Source organism: Amborella trichopoda, chromosome 12, assembly GCF_054954075.1.
Source record: "Amborella trichopoda isolate Santa Cruz 75 chromosome 12, AtrichopodaSantaCruz75HAP2 v2.0, whole genome shotgun sequence".
NCBI lineage: Eukaryota > Viridiplantae > Streptophyta > Magnoliopsida > Amborellales > Amborellaceae > Amborella > Amborella trichopoda.
This window is the reverse complement of record NC_142347.1, coordinates 5,404,400-5,427,671: the sequence shown is the minus strand read 5'-3', so window position 1 is coordinate 5,427,671 and position 23,272 is coordinate 5,404,400. Positions and strand designations below refer to the sequence as shown.

General features: G+C 39.6%; 1 protein-coding gene across 18 annotated transcripts in view; it reads right to left on the bottom strand.

Moving 5' to 3' along the window:
• Positions 1-4,128: 4,128 nt before the first annotated feature.
• Positions 4,129-23,272, bottom strand: part of LOC18433671 (uncharacterized) — a 38,777-nt gene continuing 19,633 nt past the window's right edge. For 6 of the 18 annotated variants that reach the window (XM_020666926.2, XM_088852721.1, XM_020666924.2 and 3 more), the window contains 3 exons: positions 22,538-22,603; positions 22,202-22,270; positions 4,129-4,625 (listed from right to left, as the gene is read on the bottom strand). In XM_020666926.2, coding sequence (XP_020522585.1) covers positions 4,581-4,625; positions 22,202-22,270; positions 22,538-22,603 — 180 coding nt within the window. In that variant the 3' untranslated portion in view covers positions 4,129-4,580. The remainder of the gene's footprint in view (positions 4,626-22,201; positions 22,271-22,537; positions 22,604-23,272) is intronic. The other 12 variants (XM_088852729.1, XM_088852730.1, XM_011624873.3 and 9 more) reach the window with 3 other exon arrangements.

The window sequence follows — 23,272 nt, the reverse complement described above, 5'->3', positions numbered from 1 at the left end:
TTGATTTTTAAGAAATATATAATCTCTAACATGGATATCATTAGTATGTAAAAATGAATAAATTTAAAAGTAAAAATTATGATTTTTTGAAAGAAAATATTAGTTGGTTTTAATTTTTTTTGCAGGGACGACGATGGATGGTTTATGCCTTAGGGGACACAAATGTAAAAATGTGCCCCCTAACGCATATATATTTTGAGGACATACCTGAGTGAAATGAAAGTTAAAAAATAAACATTTCAATATTGAAATGGATATTTTCACTTCTTTAATGATTTAGTAAGAGGTTTTGACATAAAAGGGAAAAATTACATAAATATCTATTATATTTCACAAAAATACCTGAAACTTTCGGTTATTACACATAAGACTATTTTTTCAACTTCTTAACAATTTTTCTAACAAACCAAACTGCCCATTTTTGGTTTTTGAATAACGTAAATTTTTTTAATTTTTGGTTTATGAAAAACCGATTTTGTTTTTTTATTTTTGTTTTTGAAACTCTCTCTATCCTTTTTCTACTGAAGTCTTCTTCCTCGGCAAGTTTCTCTACAAATCCTCTTGTAGATTCAAGCTCTTACCCAATCAAAACCACTGCCTCAACCTCATTTTATTTGCGTTTATGAATGTAAATAGAGAAAGTTCAGTTTTGGTGAGTGGAGTTTTTTTTGGGGAGGTTTGGGAGAGGAGAAAGAGTAAATTGTTGAATGGTTTTGTTGGGCCTTGCTTTCAATCTCATGTCATTTGTCAAATGGTTTTATTATTATTTTTGTTTTTTTCCTTTTATTTACAGCTTTTACAGGTGCTCATTTGATCCATTGTTGGAAGGGCATATGATTAAGCAAGAGTACTTCCGGTTTCTGAATACTGATAGTAAGGCAAAGCTTGGGGTATACTTGTGGCGTTGTAGAGAGAAAGGATACCATAGGAAGTTTTCTAATCTCTTTCAGATGAGTACTTCTCTCCTCTCCCAAACCTCCCCAAAAAACTTCCATTCACCAAAACTTAACTTTTTCTATTTACATTCATAAACCCAAATAAAATGATATTGAAAACAGTGGTTTTGATTAGGTCAACAAAAAGAAGAGCTTGAATATACAGAAGAAGAAGAAGAAGCCGGATTTGCAGAGAAAGTTAGTGAAAAAGAAGACTTTGGTAGAAGAAGGGTAGAGACAGCTAGAGTTTCAAAAACCAAAAAAATAAAAACAAATTTGGATTTAAAAAAAAATTAAATTTTTGGTTTTTGATTTTCAAAAACTGGAAATTAAAAAAATTTCAGTTTTTAAAAGACCAAAAGTGGGCAATTTCATCTTAAAAAAGTGTTATGAAGTTGAGAAAACAAACACCTGTGTAATAACTATTAACTGAAAGTTTAAGGTATTTTTATGATAATGAGAAATATAATAGATATTTATGTAATTTTCTCAAAAATAACCATTGCTTCACAATAGATGGAATAACAGTTGTGTGTGTGTGGTTGGGAGGTGGGGGCTTTTTTGGCCATAAAATCTCTCCATTCTTCATCCTCATTGTGATCACTAAACTAGTGCAAAAGTTTTCATTTTTAAGCGCTCTTTCAGATCTTTACAATCATGTTCCTCATTGAAAACCATGAAGAGATCATGAATCCAGAGTTTGGGCAGTTTTTTAAACTAAAATTGAAGACCATCTATTTTTCTTATTTTTAGACCAAAGTTTGTCAAATTTGTCCCAAATTGTTTCTCTCATTGATCTACAAACCATTTTACTTAATTTGATTCAAACGGAACTTCGCTTTAAAAATTTTGTCTGCTATGTTTGGCATTGAGAAATTTCGATAGTCTTAAATTTGAAGTTTAAAGCATTTGTTTTAAAATACAATCGGATATATAAATGATTGTTTACACTTTAACTAGATTTAAATATGTTTTCTGACTGGAAATATTAATGCTTTTTTTTTAGTTTAATTTCTTTTCTCGTTTTTTTTTAATTTTTTTGACAGCATTAGATTGGACCAGTGTTTTAAATCTCCATGATTCCCAATATGGATTGCCAATTCGGATGAGGGATTGATCGAGACGGAACTGGTTTTTTTGTGGTATGGGTCCCAAACCGGCTCTCCCTAGAATCCTTTTTTTTCTTTTTTCTTTTTTCTTTTTTTTAAGTTTATCTAATGCTGTATTTGTTCCTCCCTAAATCCCCACCCAATAAATCTCTATTTTAGTTTTTATTTTATTGCATTTATTTTTTTAACTTTTTTGGATCACCATTCCAAGTGATCAGAGAATGATCTAGATCGTCGATCTAGCAAATCCAAGTGGGGATCCGAGATAGACGATTCCCATTACCAATCTGTTTTTTAAAACATTGGATTGGACTTATTTCACCCAAACCAATGTTTTCATATTCGTTTCAGAGTTTTTTCGGTTTGGTGAGAAAAATGAAACACTTCGGAGCTTTAGTCGATTTGAGGAAAGATTTTATTTTATTTTTTAATTAAATGTAAATAAATTAGATATTTATAATTGTATATACAAAAATATATAAAATTAATAAGAAATAAAAATAAAAATTTCAGAAAAATATAAATGCTATTACATAGATATTTATTTGCTCAGTCAAAAAAGCCGAACGGCCTGAAATAGACTGAAGCGGCCCTAATATAACCGAAGCAGCCGCCTTCACTTTGCTTCGGCCTAAATTCCGAATTTCGGTCGAAGCAAAATAAATCTGACAACAGTGTTCCAAACGCTTTAGTGATGAGGTTAATTGTAGTGTTATCGATAGTCAAACTTTGTACCTGTTGAAAAGGAAATGTCTTTGACAACAATGAGGTGAAATTCCAACAATAAAGTTAACAAACCAGCCATTCCCTCTCAAGTTGCAAGTGGATTACTTTCAAGCGATGATTTATACTGGATTAGGAATTAATCCCTACTCGAAACTTAAAATTTGTCCGAATCGAATGATTTTATCTAGGTCTGACAAAAAAATTGGGTGGGCCTATCAGGACATTTGCATCAGCCGATTGCCTACTTCCACCAATTGTATTTCTTTTGTTAAGTTTTGTAGAATTTGAATTTCATAATCTACTACACAGTCGTGGGTGTATATGTAGATATACAAGGAGTTACAATCCCTTGATTTGTAGGGATATATCAAACCAAATATTAACAATTGTACAATATTCAATAAAAAAATTCAATTTCAAAACTTGATAATTCGAGTTTAGAATTTCAAAATCGGTAACTCCTAATAGTTTGAATTCCAAACTTGAGAAGTCCAAATAGTTTTGAATTTCAAAACTCGGTGACTCTAAAAAATTAGTAACTCCTAACATTTTTATTAGGGAAAAATTTTAGAGAACCCATGCTCTAAACAATCAAATTTGAGCCTACATCAAAATTTTCACTAAAAGAGATTGTTTTGATATTCAAATATCTTCAAATTGATCATCTCAACATCAAGATACATGGACATGAGAAAAAAATGGATTTCAAGTTTTGAGAATAGTGCATTTCAAGTTTTCATAGATCTATCGATCAACATTATTTTTGAAGCTCTAAACTTCATAAATAAAGATAAAAATATATTTTAAAGCTATCACAAAGATTTCCAATATTAAAAGCACATTTCTCAACACTATTTGAAGGTAGGCTCTAATTTGATTGTTTAGCAAACCACACGCTTTTTATTATTATGTTGCTTTTTTGTTTTTTTTTGTATTTGTTTAAAAAATAGTGATTTATATTCTACCTAAAGGTGTAACCTTTAATCAAGTAGAATGACGGAACAAGATTTATGCAGCCAATCCCAAATAGTTGGGATAAAGCTAGGATGATAATAATGATGAAGAACCTCTTTTCACATTGTAGAATCAAAGTGATTTGCCAATCCAAACTTCCAAACCAAATATTCAGAAGGTTATTCACCCAAGCGGTCTAATTTTTCAAACACTACTTTTACTTTTTTATTTTCCTTTCAATACGAGGACATCCATAACAATTTTTTTTCAAATAACTCTTAAATTGCCCTTGTTCATTGGGAATCCTAAACAACAATTGCATTGTAATAATTCTACCCACTTAAGTGGTTCAAACGAAATTAAAAAAAAAAAAGAAGTTTATCAAATTACTCATAAGAGAGAAATAGTTTAACGCTTTACCCACTTTTTTATTTGATTTCAAAATGCCCATAAAAACACATGCGCTTGAGCTGGAGGAGTTCCAAATGGGTAAAGTTTTGAATGTATTGGGTGACTGGGGAAATGGAAAATCCATTCATAAACAAAGATACGCGAAAGAAATACTTTTGTTCAATATCCAATTGAACTATGACTTCTGCCGGAGAAGAATCATATTTTACATATGGGAAATAGCTGATCAAAAAGCTCTCTCTCTCTCTCTCTGTGTTCGTACTTGATATATACAACAAATACTTGCTGTCCCAGCCGTCATGAATGCAACTTCATTGCTCTGCTTACTCCCTTGCTGTGATTCTACTTGAATATCATTTGGCTTCTTGGAATGAAACTTTTTATGCTCTTTGCTCCATGACTTGAAAGAAATTGGACATCATATTCTTCAGGAGTGAGGAGTTTCTCAGCCGTCAGATTTCCGCTTTCTACTGGTGATTCGGGATTTAAGCTGTAAGGTGATGTCATAACACAGTATTAGCCAGATTTCAACAGTTCGTGAACAAAGTTGCACATATTAAACTTCACTGCTTCAAATATATCAGAGATAACAGAGGATTTGGTAAAATCATATTCATCAAATAATAAACCAGCAAAACAAAGGAAAACGATTTACTGATCTAGCATAAATTAACCAAAGTTAGCCAGTTGTAAACATGTGGAAAGAGTGGACATGAAATGCACTCCAAAAGAAGGCTGCCCTGGCTAAAACCAATTCTTTGCAATATTATATATATATATATATATATATATATATATATATATATATATATATATATATATATATATATGAGTAATGATCCTATGAGACCTCCCACACCCATGTGTGTAGGACCCCAAAGGATCACCATTAAATTTGGCACAGATCTTTAGAAAAGTTATCACATGGATGTGGAACTTGACTTTTTTAGATATCTGTGCCAAATTTAATGGTGATCTTTTGGGGTCCTACACACCTGGGTGTAGGAGGGTCTCACAAAATCATTTCCCTATATATATATATGAAAAACACTACAAAAAACCTATAGGTGAAGTTCTACAGTACTTCACCTACACTTATATTATCATTCAAAGTTTATCACATGGTCACAAATGTCTGATAGTGTTTGAATTTTAATATATTTTTTTTACAAATTATAATGATCTCAAATTTTGTAGGTGTGTGCACCTTAGTGCGATACACATGAATAAAATATAAAACAAATAATTTGAATGATCAAAATTACGCAAAATACTCCTATAAAGTTTCAAGGGTAATTTCATTTTATTTTATGACTATTATTTTATTTTATTTTATTTTGGTGTGGCTTAGTCATATATACATATGTCCCAAATTTTAGATAAATTTGATTAATACAACAATTATAAAAATTCAAATACTACCGACCAACTGTGACCATGTGATGAACTTTAGACGGTAATGAGGTGTAGGTGAAGTACTGGCGAACTTCACCTATAGGCGTTTTGTAGTGTCTTCCTCTACACACGCACACACACACACACACACACACACACACACATATATATATATATATATATATATATATATATATATGTATATTTTTTTTTTTATTATTTATATTTGAAGAAAACAAAACTACATGTAAAGTTGGGTGATCGAAATTGTGGACAAGGTAACGAAAAAGAACAGGAATGAGTAATTACAAAACTTGCTCATGTGGCCCCCTCTTTCGCAAAGGGTGAACACTCTGTTCACCTATCACCAAGCATGCTTATACACCATTTGGTCTGAGCTACTAGCATCGAATATTTGATCAAACACTTGCTGCAGTCTCCAGGGACATGGGGATAGCCTTTTTGGCCAATTTATCACATTCTTGACGCCACTTAAACTAATGAGGATAACCCACCTTCTATCGAACTGATTGAGGCCCTCTAGTATGGCATGTGCCTTGGCTGAAGTCAAAGTTGAGTTGCATGTCCAACCAGCCTCTGAGAGGACAAGAGCATATGCCAGCTAAACCCTCAATACCAGCCTGAAAAGGAGCAACCATCAAAATTGAGTTTGGCAGTGTTTGGAGAGGAAGTAACCAAGGGATGGATCCAAGATGGTCATTGGGGTGGTTCTTAAGACAGTTTTCCAATATAGTGCTAAGCGCACCGCAAGTCCTAAACTCCTCACAGTTGCTAACCCAGAAATTAAACTTCTTTGTCCTTGATGCCCCCTATCTGAGATTTTTGGCCCCCAAAAACCCAAGTGTAGGCTTCCAACCTACCTATACTGAAGCTAGCACAGAAGCACATCCTAGAAGCAAATCAAGGCAGGATAAAGAGAAGAAAGGTACACCACAAACAAATGTTGTCCTGTTTCAGGTGCCACCCACAACCAACTCAACAAATTGAGCAGGAAAGACCACGTTTGGTCCACCACAGCACAATGAAGGAACAGGTGATCTATGGTTTCCTTGCAAGCTTAGCATATGAACATGATACATCTATTAGTTGGGTGCATTTCTCTGCTGCATAATCTGGTCCACCGTGAGAACCTTTTTTATTATGACTAACCAACTGGAAACCTGGTCTTCAGGTGGGCCTTTGTGTAAATCAGGCTTTGCTGGTTGTGCCTCAAAAATTAGCTGAAGGTTATCATAAAAGGACGAAATTGAGAAAGGCCTGAGACCGAAGTCAACACCATCTTATTCCCCATTAGGAGTGGCAATGGTCGGAGTGACATGGCCCAGAGCCCGGCACTAAAAATTTAGGGTATGTGCCACATTTGGCCTGACCACCACCGACCGTGGGCTGGCCAGGTCTGGGCCAAGGCCGAGATAGGGGCAGCCTAGTTTGGCCCAGCCCAGCCTTTTGTTCTTTGTATTTTTTTTATTTTTTCCCATTTGGCCCAGCACGGCCCTGATAAAGCTTGGGCTAGGCCTGAGCCAAGGCATCTTTGGCCCGCTGCTCCAAGTCTGGGCCGACCCTATTGGGATCAGGGGGAGGGCTGGCCCAGCCTGTTACTAGCCCTACCACAACCAAAGCAGCTGGCAAAATGGGATTTGAGGACTCTCCAACTCTGTGAACTCTGTACCACGGATATTTCTCATAAATAGAAACGCCTTGGTCTTCTACCACCATAAAGAGGTTAGGGAACAATGTTCCAAGATACTCTTTCCCAGCCATAAGTCCTTCACAACCTGATGTGGTTCCCTGTTTTAGCCAAGAATCGAGTTCTACTAATAAAAGGTGAGTAAATAAAAGGTGAGTAGAAATGGCCCCGCCTTCGGTGCCTCTTCCTCCCCTGTACCACAATTATGCCCATCTTCTTAGACCTTCCTCTTCTCTCTGCTCCTCCTTTCTGCCTCCAGGTCCTTCCTCTCGTGTCCCCCCCCCTCCTCCTCGGTCACCCCTGACTCTGCCTTCCCACCATCCACCCTCCCCTCCACCCCTACCGACCTCCCTCCCCCACCCCTACACAACCCTCGCTCCCTCCCTCCACGTCTACTCTTGTCTTTCCTAACCCTCCTGTCTGCGTCAATCCCAGTTTCTTCATCCTGCTGAACGGCCTACACATCTCGAGCCTAGCTATGAAGCTTCGATCCTCGCTTGTTGGGAGTTTCCACCCTATGAGAGACGACATCCGAGGCATTGAGAAATGGGGACAAACCTTTTGGAAGGAGATTGATCTAGCTTGTCATCGCCACCCAAATGGCTACACTCTCTGCACTTTCCCATGTGCACAATCTGCCAAACATACCCTTCGATCCCAATCTCCTTTTAAAGGAGTGTCTCTTTCTCTTGGGGAGTGGTCACCTCTTCTAGGCACTTGCAGATCACAGAAAATGTGGCTCAGGGTGGACGACACCCCTCTGCAGGCTTGGCATCCTTCCTCTTTCAAGTTCATCGAAGAGAGATGTGGGAAACTTCTCATCATCCATTGGAAATCCTGCGAATTTCTCCCCTATGTTGCTTGTGGAAGTTCTTGATCCTCACTCCGTCCCGCCTGGGGCCTTGGTGCTGACTGAACATCAAAGGAGCCTATTTCCGTGTGGTCACTTCCTAGTCATCCACCTCCCCGGCCTCCACTTTCCATGTCCAGAGAGTTGGCCACCCTGCCAATGTTGCGAACCATGACGGATGGACTACGGTTCCCAAAACGTGCAGAAGAGGTCGCGTCCCAAACCGCCAAATCCTTGATCCTATGGACCATCCCCCACACCCTCTGTGGTACTCTGGACCCCAACCTCGGACCATGAACAGACCACCGAATCATGATCCCTCTTCGTGCCTCAAGGAACCCTCCTCAACTGACGTCTAGGTCCCTGACCGTTCGTTGCCTTCTTCCCGCCTTTAATTAGCCTGCCACCCTCCCCATTGTCTCTTGATGATCACATAACCTCTTCTCTCCTCCTCTCACCTACCCTTCTTGACTCTGCCATCCCTTCTTGTTCGTATGCGGCCTCTTCCTTCCTCCCTCTTTGCCGTCCCACCCCGTTGCAGCTTGCCTACTCCCGTCGACATTCCCCACTCCTTTTCCCCCTCAACTTCCCATCTCCACCCTTTGCCATACAACTCTTCCCTTATTGATCCACCTGTCCTTCTCCCTCCCCCAAAGCACATGATATCCCCTCCCCTCCCCCAAGCCCAGTCGCCCTCTCGGCTAGCCTCTGACACCCTCGCCTCTTCGGTTCCTCTTCTTGCCTCCCCCTCCCATCGCCCCACCCTCACTGGCTCCCCTCACCCGCCTAGATACTCCATCTTTACTCTCTCCACCCAATGGCCTTCACCTCCAAACCTCATCCCTTTCCCCTGTTGTTCATGGAAATCCTCTTGATCCCATCCCCACCCTCACCCATAACTCATCTGACTCTCATTTTCTCCTTGATGTCGCCCCTTCCTCTGCCACCACCACCATCGGCCCTCCCTCCTTGGTGGAAACCTCCCATTCTTCATCCGATATGGTCCCTCACAATCGCTTCAAGCCCAGGTCTACTTCTCGTCCCAGCACCACCACACTTCCTCCTCTTCTAGCTCCCTACTCCCCGACGCCTCTCCTCTCTCCCTTTCTCCTCCTGTCTAATTCTCCTCCTGTCTAAGAGACCTCTCTCGCACCCCACTCTTCCTTCTCAACCCCACCCCTCTTTCCTAACCGCCCCCCACATCCTTCCACAAACTACCTTGCATTCTTCTTCCCTTCCACCCTCATCCACTTCCCAGCCTACCCTTTCTCTCTCTTTCCTGGCCCTCTAAACCCCTAACCCCACTATCCGACCTTCAACCCTTTTTTCCCTCAACCCATCCTGCTTGGCCCTTCCTTAGTCCTTTAATCTAAGCTTTTTCAACCCAACCCCTCTCATCCCCATTCCCGTCCCTCCTCTCTTTCCCTCCCTCCTCCGCCTTTGAACCTTCGACTGCCATAGTCCTGTTAACCCTCAACTCCTACTCCCCCTGAGCCTCTGCCTACCATCACTGTCACCCCCAATTCTGTTGTATGCCCCTGTCTGACCTCTTCTCCACTTGCGGCTCTGAGGTCTACCTCCCATTCCACTCTCAAGCTCTCCCCAGCGGCATCCCCGGATCCCCCGGCTCTGCCACCCACTCCTGCAACCGGACACGGTCTCTCCTTCTCAGGCCTCTTCACCCTTGGTGGGTTGCAGCTTCGTCTCAAACATGGACAAGGCCTAAGGCGACATCAACTAGGTTCTTCACATTATGGGCTTCAAATTGATGGCTCCAAGGAAGACGTCAAGGCATTCGTCTAGTTCGATGCCCAAACCAGGGTTTAAAGTAAGTAAAAAAGGATCCAAAGAACTCTCCAAACTTGCTTTCGAAATTAACTACGACTAAGGAGTTTCAGCCTCCCTCTGTGCCCCATCCTCATCGGTGGCCTCCTCTACTCACACCACTCTTAGATGCTCTGCTAAATGTCCCCCTCCTCTCCATCCCAGCCCATGAAACTTTTGGTTTGGAATATCCACGGGATCGGCACAACCCAAAAAAGCAATTTTGTTTGCTTGCTCTACACCAAACTCTCCCCTTCCATTCTTTCCCTAATCAAAACCAAGCACGCTTCCTCATCTCTTAGTTAGATTTGTCAAGTTTGGGGCCAAAGACCTTGGCAATGGGTGGCTCTGGAGGTAGAGGGGGATTCCAGAGGTACATGGGTTATCTGGGACCCTTCCTCCCACACCCTCATCTCCTCCCATGTAGTTGCTTTCTCCACTACTGTCATGCTCTCCAGAGTCTCCAATGGTCTCCCTTGGAAGTTCTCAACATGCTATGACCCAAATTCCTACTCTGCCAGAAGTCTTTTGTGGGAAGAACTCGATGACATAGCCTCTCATCCCCCAGCCATGTGGTGCCTGGTTAGGGACTTCAACATTACTAGATGGTTGTTTGAGAGAAGCACCAGCTCTAAGGTCTCTCCCTCCACGCTTGAGATTTCCGACTTCATATCCCCCCATTAACTCCTAGACACCCCCCTCCAAGGTGCAGTGTATACCTGTTCCAATTATTCCACCTCCTTCTCTGCCTTCTCAAAGCCTAACCAGTTCCAATGCAGCCCTGATTAGGACTCCACCCATAGTCACCCGAATCTCTCCGCCGAGGTCGCGATTCCATTTAGGAATCCCAATTTAGCATTTCGACAAGGGATCTTCATAGAAACTGTTTCTTGAAACTTAGGAATCTCGATTTCATAAGTTAGGAATCTCGTTCCGTACCTTTTTAAGAATCTCCATCCCATTATTCGTGGAATCTTGGTCCCAAATTTTTCAAATCTTGATTCCAACATTTATTGAATCTTGATTCCATGTATGTTGATTCCTTATTCCACATGTGATGAATTTTCATTCATTATGGTTTTGAATCTAGAATCTACAACATAAAATACCTCGGTTTGTAGGAGCAAGGAATTGCGATTCAATCAACATGGAATTTTGCTTCGACCTCCATAAGATACCTGTTTGATGTCAAAATCTCTCTCTACCCATGTGTTGTTTTTTAATTCATGCAATAATGTATCCATGTGTGTGCTTGATGCCTAAACTGAATTTCTCCCCTACCACAATGACATAATGTGAATGCAAGCAAAAAAAAAAAACAAATACAATAATAAGATAAAAATAAAGTACATAATGTCCAATTTCCTGAATTGTTACCACTTTCTTCAAATTTATTTTATTATTTTATCCCACGTGTTGTTTTTCAATTCATGCAATAATGTATCCATGTGTGTGCTTGATGCCCAAACTAAATTTCTCCCCTACCACAATGGCATAAATTTGCTTCTAATAGTGCTAGGACTGGCTCGAATCTCATTTCTAATAATACTAGGATGAATTCCCTTTTCTTTAAAGTATAATTGGTAAATACAACACATAAAATAAAATACCATGGCACATAAAATCCTATTTTGCCTGTATAATGATGAAGTCAAGATCACAATTTAGAAATACATGGGATACCACTTGACCCTAAGTTCAATAATCAATACATTGACATCAAATCGGAGAAACCCTTCCACAAGTCTAATAAGAGACATTTGATATCGATTGCTTAAATAGGTTTTAAGTCGACAAGGCGCGAGACGTTGATATAGGAAACTTATTTCTATGGGGCTTCATACTTGACTCCATAGAATTCATCATCAACAACATTATAACTTTTTCCCAATTGATTGGGGTCGGCTACACAAATCTTAGTCTGCAATTCTGCTCTATTAAAGGTTATACCCTCAATGAGTCCATAAGTCCCCATATCTTTTCGGACTACTTCCAATCACATCCTTTTGGGCCTACTCCTTGCCCTTTTCGAGCATTCCACTTGAATTAACTCGCACCTCCTAATAAGTATTGTAGTAGGTTTACGCCACACATAACCAGCCCACCTAAGTCTACTCTCTCATCTTATCACCTATTGGTGCCACACCTAAATTTTCCCGAATGGATTCATTTCGAATTCTATCCCTTCTTATCTCGCCACTCATCCATCTCACCATCCTGATCTCTGCTACACTCAATCTATGAGTGTATTGTTTTTTCTCTGCCCAACATTCTCCCTATAGAGCAAAGCTGATCTCACTGTTTTCCTATAGAACTTGCCCTTTAGCTTCATTGGTATGTGGCGATCACATAGAATTTCGATTGCACATCTTCACTTCAACCACCCAGCTTTAATCCTATGTGTGACTTCTTCCTCAATTGACTCCATACAGTTACAAATCTCAATTGCTAGTTGGGATCAAACTCGATTCTAAACTAATATGATTCCCGATTCCAAACCGGCATGAATTTCGGTTCCACATACTTGATTCCAAATATGTCGAAATCTCAATTCCAAACTGGTGCGAATATCCGTTCCACATACGTTGAAAACTTGATTCCTAAGGTTTCAAAATCTTGATTCCTTGAGGGTCGATTCTAAGGAGGAAGGAATCTCAATTTCAAGGAGGTTAGAATCTTGATTTCATGTGGCAGAATCTCAATTCCATTTTTGTCAATTCTCAATACCAAAAAATAGGAATCTCAATCCCTATAATTCCCTATTGTATGGACGTCGATTACGAAAACAGAACCTTCTAGCCGACTGTGATTCGACGATTCTAATTCCTAAAACAATTCGGGTTCCCAGATGTTTCCAACAACTATGACTCTACCTTTCCTAGGACCAACTATTTAGCCCTTCTCAAAGCCACCTCTGACCATAAGCCTCTCCTACTCGACACCCTACCAGCCTGGCTTGAAGAGCCTGACCTCTCTTCTCTCTTACCAGCATGGTGGGCTTCACTCACCCCTTGTCCGAGGTTGGGCAGGTTTTTAGACTCCTTAAGAAACTTCACCTCCTCAAAACCTCTTTTTAGAATTGGAGCTAGCTCGTACCCAAAACCTTCCATGTACAAAAACAAACCCTCCTTAATTCCATCCATGACCTGGACCTCACAGAAGAGTCCTCGCTCTCACTCCCAACAAGTCCCTCCTTTGAACCTAGCTTACATGCGATTATCACAACATTCTCAGGAAGAAAGAGATGTTTTGGGCTCAATGGTCCAGGGTCAAATGGCTGAAAAGTGGGGACCTCAACACAACATTCTTCCATAGAATTGCAAATGCAAGATAAATGACAATACAATCTCTAAAATCCAAACCCATGGGGAGCCACTTTTAATCAGCCCCACATAGTGAGAGGGCAATTATCAAATATTTCCAAAATCTCTTTTGGGCTCTGGCCCGTCCCACCCCTAAGATGTCCGACTTTACTTTTCTATCCATCTCCCTAGATCAAGCCCTTTGGCTTGAATGCCCTTTCGCTGAGGATGAAATTCTAGCTGCCATTGATGACCTAGGTCAAGACCAAACCCTAGGACCTGACGATTTCACCGACACCCTCTTTCAGTGATTTGGGAGAATCTTCGGCCTGACATTATTTCCTTCTTTGTCGTATTCCATGATAGAGGGGTAATTCACAACGGTATGAATGCCACATTCATAGCACTTATCCCTAAGGTTGAGGGCGCTGAGGACCTCAAAGACTTCAGACCCATTAGTCTAATCAACAATTCATACAAAATCCTGGCAAAGGTTCATGCTTTCGGGCTTAAGGTCGATCTTAGTCCGACTGTCTACCCCTAACAAAGCGCTTTGTCAAAGACCGCCAGATTTTGGACGGGGCTTTAGTGGCACATGAATCATCCATTCCAGAACCACCTCCAAAAGCTCGGGAGTGGTCATCAAATTGGAATGGAAAAAGGCCTATGATCATGTCGATTGGGCAGTGCTCGACGAGATTGACATAGAATGGGTTTCGGTAATCGCTGAAGAAAGTGGATTGGCTGGTGCATTTGACAACCTCATTTCTCCTCCCTCATCAATGGCTCACCTCGTGGTTTCTTCTCCCCCACGAGGGGTCTCAGACAGGGAGACCCCCTCTCACCCTTCCTCTTCGCCATTGTAGTCGAGGTGTTCAGTAGATCCATTTCCAGATTGTATCAACACAGTTTATTGGGGGGTTTCCAGATTGGCAGGAATGGTCCCATCATTTCCCACCTACAATAAGCCAAGGATACTACACTCTCTTGCGACGCTTTGGCACAACAAGTGGATACCTTACTCCTCTTCCTCAATTGCTTCCATTTCGCCACGGGATTTAAGGTTAATATGGCTAAGATGATTGACATCACCCTAGATCCCCAAACTACCCAGGCCTTTGCCTACAGGTTGGGTTGCGAGGCTGATTCTCTTCCCTCTACTTACCTAGGTCTGCCCCTATGCCATAGGAAACCTAAAAAAAGTCAAGGGAGCCACATCATTGAAAATTTGAATGCAAATGTCCACTTGGAAGGGGAGATACCTTTCCTCGGCAGGCAAAGTTACCCTCATCAAGGCCACCCTTCCAAATGGCCCGACATTCCAGATGTCGCTTTCACAAGCCTGCCTTGGTGGTTCAGTGCTTTGAACTCTTGATGTGCAACTTTCTTTGGTCGGGCCACAGGGAATCCAAGAAATACCTCCTGATTTCATGGAGCTCGATTTGCAACCCAAAGCCCTTGGGGGCTTGGGGATCTGCAACCTTCAAAAGAACAATCTGGCGTTGTTGGGTAAATGGTGGTGAAGTCTAGCTAACCAGGAGGGTCAACTGTGGCATCAGGTGTTAAGCCATAAATACCGCCTGAACTCCTCCCTTTGGTCTCTTCCTGATAGGGCCTTTCACTCTTCCTTGGGGGTTTGGAAATAATTAATCCGCAGCCTTCACCTGTTCAAAGCCTTTATGCGCTTCCACCCCAAGGCTGGGAACCAAGTTAGGTTTTGGTTTGATCCACCTTCCCCTGATGCCTCGCTTTCTTGACTTATACTGCATAGCTAGGAATCCTAGTTCCCTAGTTGCAAATCTCCTAGTACCAGTAAGGAACTCCAAGACCTGGAACCCTGACTTTCATAGACAACTTCCCGATGAAGAGGTTCTTGACTTCTTGGAACTTCTCTCCGCCACCCTTTCGTTTTTACTCCCTTTGTGAGGACAAAATCATTTGGTCCCTCGCCCCTTCCAGGATATTCTTTGTACCCTCCTTTTATAAGCTCACCACACCTTTGGTTGAACCTCCACCACGCTTATCCATCATTGCCAAAGCTTGGATTCCTTTTATCCCTCCGAAAATTCAGGCCTTCAATTGGGTCGCCCTGTCGGAGAGTCTTAATGGTGGATAACTCCAAAGATGAGACATGCAAATCCCAAATTGATGCACAATGTGTCTGATGGAGGAAGCAAACTCACATTAATTGATTCATTGCAGAATTGCAAATCAATTGTGAGAAAACCTGCTCCAATTATTCAGTTGGTCTTAGATGATTCCTGAATCAGTTCCCCCGCTCATTCACCATATGTATTTCTTACCTTAGCCCAAATCAGGTACTATGCTTTGGAAGGCGTCTATGTGGACGATTTGGAGAGATCATAACAACAGAATCTTCTAGGGACAGATGTCTCATCGACAAACCTTAAAGGAGACCATCAAATCCATGGTGATATTCTGGACCACCAACCACAACCATTTCAAGCTCCCCGCTGCATCTAGCCTCGACCTCACTTGGACTACCACCCTTCACCATAGGCCAAGATCTGTGACCCACACTTCCTTCTGGAGACCACCGGAAATTGGCCAAACCAAACTCAACTTTAATTGGTGCTCTCTTGGCAACCTTGGCCCGACAGGCATCAGAGGCATCTTCAAGAACCACAAAGGAGTCTCCCTCATCTCATTTTCCTCTCCCATTGGCCTTGTGGACTCCACCACGGTGGAAGCCCGTGTGCTCTTGGAAGGCCTCAAAAACTTCAATCCCACTGTGAGCACAGTTTTGGTTGTTGAGGGTGACTTAAGAAATGTAATCTCTTGAGCCTCACAAAAAGCTACTCCTCCCTGGAGACCTACAACCATGTTTGATGAGATTTTTGACATTTGCAAGCATACGCAGGTCTTATTGAAGCATACCAAGAGAGAGGCCAACCATGTCGCCGGCGCACTGGTTAGGGAGGGTGTATCCCAAGCAATGTCCTAAAGCATCTACTGAAGATTTTTACATCATCATCCATGTTTTGTAATATCGAGTTCGTTCTTGTGTAGCAATTTTTGTATCTGCCACATCCTAGGTGGATGTATAGTGCTCTCATGCTATGGTCAGCAATTTTTGTAAAATGCATAGTCTTTTACCAATGTTCAAGAAGGCAGAGGCAACCGCCTAGTCGGTGGGGGGTTTGGGCCACCTAGCGCAAAGGCAGGCCGCCTAGGCGAGCATCTAGACCCAAAGGTGGCTACGATTTTTTATTTTTTCTTTTTTTTAAAGTTGGATCCCCTACACCTCCCTTCATTTATTGTATATATTATATAATAATAGTTACGCATTAATACTATTTTTTTGGTTTACCAATAAATTAAGAATTAATGTTACATGCAAAAAGCATTTTTGTAGTTATTATTTTGGGTTAGCAATAAATTAATTACTATCACATACAAAAGGCATTTTCAATAAAATTGTAATTACGAATTAATACTATTGTTTTTATTTCCCAATAAATTAATAATTAATGTTACATGTAAAAAGCATTTTCGTAGATATTATTTTTGGGTTCCAATAAATTAATTACTATCACATGCAAAAGGCGTTTTCAATAAATTAGTAATTATGAACTAATACTTATTTTTTGGTTTTTCAATAAATTAATAATTAATGTCAATATGCAAAAAGCACTTCCGTAATTATTTTTGGGTTCCCAATAAATTAATTACTATCACATGCAAAAGGCATTTTCAATAAATTAGTAATTACAAATTAATACTATTTTTTTATTTCTCAATAAATTAATAATTAATGTTACATGCAAAAAACATTTTCATAGTTATTATTTTTGGGCTCCCAATAAATTATTTACTATCACATGTAAAAGGAATTTTTTATAAATAAGTAATTACGAATTAAAACCATTTTTTAATTTTCTAATAAATTAATAATTAATAATTAATGTTACATGCAAAAAGTATTTTCAGAGTTATTATTTTTGGGTTCCCAATAAATTAATTACTATCACATGCAAAAGGAATTTTCGATAAATTAGTAATTATGAATTAATACTATTTTTTTGTTTTCCAATAAATTAATAATTAATGTTACATTCAAGCATTTTAGTAATTATCATTTTTGGGTTCCCAATAAATAATTACTATCACATGCAAAAAGGCATTTTCGATAAATTAGTAATTACGAATTAATATTATTTTTTCGATTTTTCAATAAATAAATAATTAATGTTACATGCAAAAAGTTTTTTCAATAAATTAATAATTATGGATTAATACTATCTTTTTGTTTATTAATAAATTAATAATTAATGTCACATGCAAAAGCATTTTCGATAAATTAATAATACTCTCTTTTGATTTAGCAATAAATTAATAATTATTGTTACATGCAAATTACGAATTAATTACGATATTTTCAAGGTGACGCCTAGGTGCCCGCCTTTTACACCGCCTAGGAAGGTGCCTAGCGTTTTCCACCTAATATAGACCGCCTTGACCACGCCTAGGCGTGTTTTGAAAAAGTCCGCCTAGGCGTCCGGGAGGCCGATGTTTCATTCATTGTCTTTTACTTAATACAATGTTAACAGTTCCACAAAAAAAAAGGTGAGTAGAATGTAAATATCCTTTCCATGCCCCATAGGCGCAGCAATTGCCTGTGCTCTTTGGCAGCCAAAGTGAATCATCTAGGCATTGCTTGTGGTGGATAATCTGCTGCCAGAGGTGACCTTCTTGGATAGCAAAAGCCAAAACTGTTTTCCGAGGAGCGGTGATGTTACTACTCTTTAGATCCGAATGCCTAAACCCCCTGATCATTGATGCATGCAAACTATATCCCATCTTACAAGAGGGGCCTAGTGGTCCCCTCCACTCGACCATAGAACGTCCTTCATCAAATGCTCTAGCCTCTTGAAAATGATCATAAGCATCCTGAAAAGAGACATTTATTGCACCAGAATGTTCGAAAGAGCAGCTTTAGTGAGGATTATTCTGCCCCCAATGAAAGAGATCTACATTTAGAATCCACCAGTCTACACTTGAATAATTCCACTATACCATCCAATTGGGCCTCCCTCTGTTTCCTAAGGCACAGTGTAAGGCCCAGGTACTTGCTGCGCAATTACTCATTGCAAAAGCCCAAAACTCTTGGCTGATTCCAACACCTGTGCCAATGAGTTTGGTTTCTGCCGTATTAATCTTCAAGCACATGGGCACTTGGAAGCATCAGACGAACACCAAAAGCTTATCTGCTTGCTGAGGCTAGTTTCGCAGAAACCAGTGTCATCTGTGCACTGGGGTTGGGTAATAAAGGGTCCAAATCTAGAGAAGTGGAAACCTTGGTTCAGATATATTAATGTACTATAAAAGCTGCAGCCAGGATTTGACAGTCCTTGACAAAAGCTCTGTGGGTAGGAGGTATGACATAGTTCAGAACCTGGTGAAGACGAGCACTTTAGACAAAATCTTGTGGCACTCTGGTGAAGACAAGCACTTTAGACAAAATCTTGTGGCACTCTGGTGAAGACGAGCACTTTAGACAAAATCTTGTGGCACAGTTAAGAATGCTAATAGACCTGAATTCTATCAACTCAGAAGCTCCTACTTTTGGTACTAGGGCAATAAAAATGAAATCATAACCCTTTAGATAAATCCTCCATGATAGAACTAAGGGGCCAAGGTGTCCTAGAAGTGATGGAAAAGGGCCCCCAGGAATCCATCTGGGCCTGAGGCCTTGTCCTGGAGAAGGTTGGCGACCGCCCTAGGAATTTTCATTCAAAGAAGGGGTTCTCTAACCCCTCAGCTTGCTCCCTAGACAAGGCTTAGAAATTGAGATTATTGATTCTGACAATATTTTAAAATTTTGGGCACTCGACCGCCTAGGCAATCAAGGTCGCTGGCCACACCAATTAGTCCTAAGCAGGTGAGTGGTGCCCATTATAAAAAGCTCCTACCTCGTGCGTAGTCCCACCTTATGGCAAGAGGGGAGTGCCTTAATGGCCCTTGTCTAAGGGTCGGATTTGCCATTCTGTGCCTCTGATTCTTTTTTTCTTCTAATTTTTTGTTTTGTTTTTTTTGTGAGGCCCTGGAGGTGGGCGGCCAATTTGTGTCATTTGAAGGGAGAAAAGGTTTTTTTGGGGTGGCATTCTACAACATCGCCCCCACCACCACCACCCACCTCCCACCACCAAAAAAAAAAAAAACATTGTGCTTGCATTTGATAGAGAAAGGCCAAATGAAAAGTCAAAACTTTTGATATTTTTCAAGATTAGAAAAGATTTTGGTCCTTTCAATTTCTTACAAAAAAGAAAAGGTATATACGACGACACTTTTTTATGAATGATTTTTGTGTGACTACTTAACAAGTGATACAATTTTTAATCAATTTGGGGCATTTTACCATTTTCTAAAGTTCTAGTAATTGAACTTCAAGTTTAAAACTTATTGTTGGAAATAAAAAAGTATGTTGTATATGATGGGTATAAAAAACTTATTGTCTTTTATTTCGTTTAAGACTTATGTGTCCTATTTCATTAAGAATGGGCAGTATTGTAATTACGTCAAAATATAAATATAAACATAGGGGTGTTGCTGGTCTTTCTTGATCATCACACCACTTACTTTCTCTTCTCTTTCCTCTCTCTCTGCCTAACGTCTCTCTCCCTTTTCTTCTCTTCTTTTCTTCTCTTTCTCTCTCTTACTACTCTCTAAAAGGTGTGTGAAGGTATAGGAGTATGATTTAGGGCTGACATCATCCGCATGATTAGATGACATCAGCATGGATGGTGAGGGCTTCTTATCATGCTCTGAAACCTTAATTTTTCCCAGCAATAATTGTGCTAATCAAGGTGAAGTTTTTAGTCATTTCTTGATGTAGATCATGCGTTTGATAGAAAAACCTTGATAACGGATGGACTAGGATTTGTGTACCCCAGTCAAGAAAACATTGGCAGTGCTGCATTAAAAGAGAAAAAAGGTGTGATTAGATCTGAGGGTATAACCAGATCTGCAAATCTTTTTTTTTTGGAAGAGATCTAAGGGTGTAACGTAATCTCAACTATTGATTAGATTTGAGGGTGTAACCAGATCTCAACTACAATAAAAGATGTCTCTAAAAACATCAAATATAGAGCATTCTCGACTCCAAATTATCATAGTTAAATTTGGTGGCAAAATTATTTAGAATCGGTCAGGTCAGTTACATTATTTCTTGGTGGAACAAAAAAATTGAGATATATTGAAGATCCTATAGAAAAACCAGATCTCAAGGATCCTAAATATGCATATTGGAAGGCTGATTGTATAAGAATTATAAATTGGTTATTGTATTCTATGCAGCCTAATCTGAGTTCACCTTTTATGAATTGTGAAATGCAGTTTTTGAGGCTTACTCCCAAAAGAAAAATATTACAAAGATTAATGAACTAGGAGAACATATAAGCAATTTAAAACAAGGGGACTGTCAGTGGGAGATTAATATGCTTGCCTTCATGGTTTTTGAGATAAAATAAGCCATTATCAACCAATGCAATGCTCATCTTGTGCAGACGAACAAAGTGAGATTAGAACAAAGGAAGATGTTTTATCTTTTAAGAGGAGTTAATGGGGAAAATGAATCAATTAGGAAAAATGTTCTAGGCGGTGAGATTTTACCATCACTTGGAATTGTTTTCTCTCTTCTTCAGTGTGAGGAAACTTCTCACAAGATAATGGCAATGTCTATAAGCGAAACAAACAGTTTTTCTCTACTCTCAACAGAAATCAAGGTGGAGGATATTTTGGGAGTCGGGGTGGAGGCTGTGGTGGTGGACCCAGTGTAGAAGCCCTCAGAAGGACAAAGCTGCTCTGACTGGCCAACCGCATTTCTTGTTCAATGATCACACTAACCAGTTGTAGGTGCCATTCACGGTCCAATTGGGTGGGCCTGCCAGTCTTAGTCCAGTATCTATAGATGATGCCATGCAAGCCCAATAGAAACTATCACAGATCTAATCCATATACTCCTCGAATTAACATAGATCACCCGCAACACACTCATAAGCCCCATGAATTCACCCATCGTCCTTGAGATCCATATTGAACTTGGGATACCATGCCAACCTACCACGAATGCTCTGAATATGACCACAGAGCATATGGATCAGCAACAATCCTCATCAGGGTCAGATATCTCAACCCCAAGACACCATCTTCTTACCACAGCCGAATCCCGAAAGCTTAAGCATGAGATCCATCATCTACCATGAACCTGATGTGCCTACTCCACAAGTTGACATCCTCTCACTTCCATAAATTCACATCCTCTCTATGCATCTTGACACCCTACCCACCATCCCATGCCCGCCATGCAATATTTCTGAGTTTGATAATGTAAGGGTAGAGTCCATTAGTTTCCTCTTTCAACAATCATCACAATTTATCCCCTTATTATTTTATGATGGTGTATTTTTTATATTTTATTTATATTTATGCTTTGATTTGGGTCATTCAATCAGAGTTTAACCTTAGAAATGACTTGTAGAAGTCATTTGACTCAACCGTCCTCTATACCCAGTCATCAAGTTCAATGCCTGGAATCTTTACAAACAAACTGACCTTCCTTCTCTTGTCGAAAGAAACTTATCGTTTCAAAATTAGATTACCATGATTTCAACTAGAGATTGAAATACCAGGTGGCAGTGAATTATAAAGAGTACCCAGCTAGTGGCCACATCATGGTAGCAAAATGCACAAGTCAGAGCATATTTCCTAAAATGCTACAGAGTTGGGTCAAATTTATCAATATTCCTCATGAATTGCTTGGCAAAAATGTAAAATATATAATGTTGATTAACCCAGGGAAAATATAGTCAAGAGCTTTGCAATGTAATGGTAAATGAAGTATGGCACGAGCAATTAATCCTGCTGACATACTTGAAACTTTGATAATCAAGGAACACTGCCAAATACAAGAAAAAGCCCACCCAGTGACACTAATATAATTGGAATAGGTAGATGTTGCTTAAAACCTGAATTTCAAGCTGACGCACATGACTTGGTCCTTGCCTTTCAATTGTCCTATCCTGAGTATCTAAATCCTTTTCAATGAGAGTACACAACTTAGGTATAGGGATGTGCCAAAATATGATAAGGAGATAGCCCTTTGGCAAGATAAGCCAGAATTTACAACAAAATGATAACAATAAAAATTTATACTAGAGTAGAAAATTCATCTTAAAATATCAACTTTGAAGAACATCCAATCCTCCATGTCAAATAAGCAATATCTAGGCTCGACCTGAACACATACCAATACAAAATAATTTTTGGTTCCCAAGAAACATAAAAGATGTATAAAAGAATACCTTAAGAAATAGTCTTACCACTTCAATATATTTTAAATGCCCCAAAACTTCATTAGTACTGAGCTCCTACAGAACAAAATATCAATTAATTAATACAAAAACTTCATTTGAATCATGAAACATTTCTAATCAATAACACACATGATAGATAAAAGGACACCAAAGACACATCCCAACTTACAAGACATTGGAACCCAAATCAGCAACCTTTAAAGAATGCAAGAATTATCACCCATATTGTTATATCCACTATAACATGTGTTGTCAAAAGAATAGATGAGAAGAAGAAAGGAGAACTTGTGGTAAAATGGTTGGTCCAGCTGATTAACATTCACAAAACCAACTTTGATTCTCTACCTTAAATTCTTCCATCTATCGGAGGTAAAGTTCTATAGGACAGCGGTAAGACCAGCTTTGCTTTATGGGGTGGAATGTTGGGCAGTCAAGAAACAACATACTCATAGGATGAGTGTAGTTGAAATGTGGATGTTGATATGAATGTATGGCAAGACAAGAAGGGATAGAATTCAATATAATTACATTCGAGAGAACTTAGGTGTGGCTCCAATTGGCTATAAGATGAGAAAAAGTAGACTTAGGTGGGCTGGCCATGTGCAGCGCAGACCCAGTATGACACTTGTTACGAGGTACAAGTTGATTCAAGTGGAAGACTAAAAAAAGATAAAGGATATGCCCAAATGGACATGGCTGAAAGTAGTGAGAAAATATATGGGC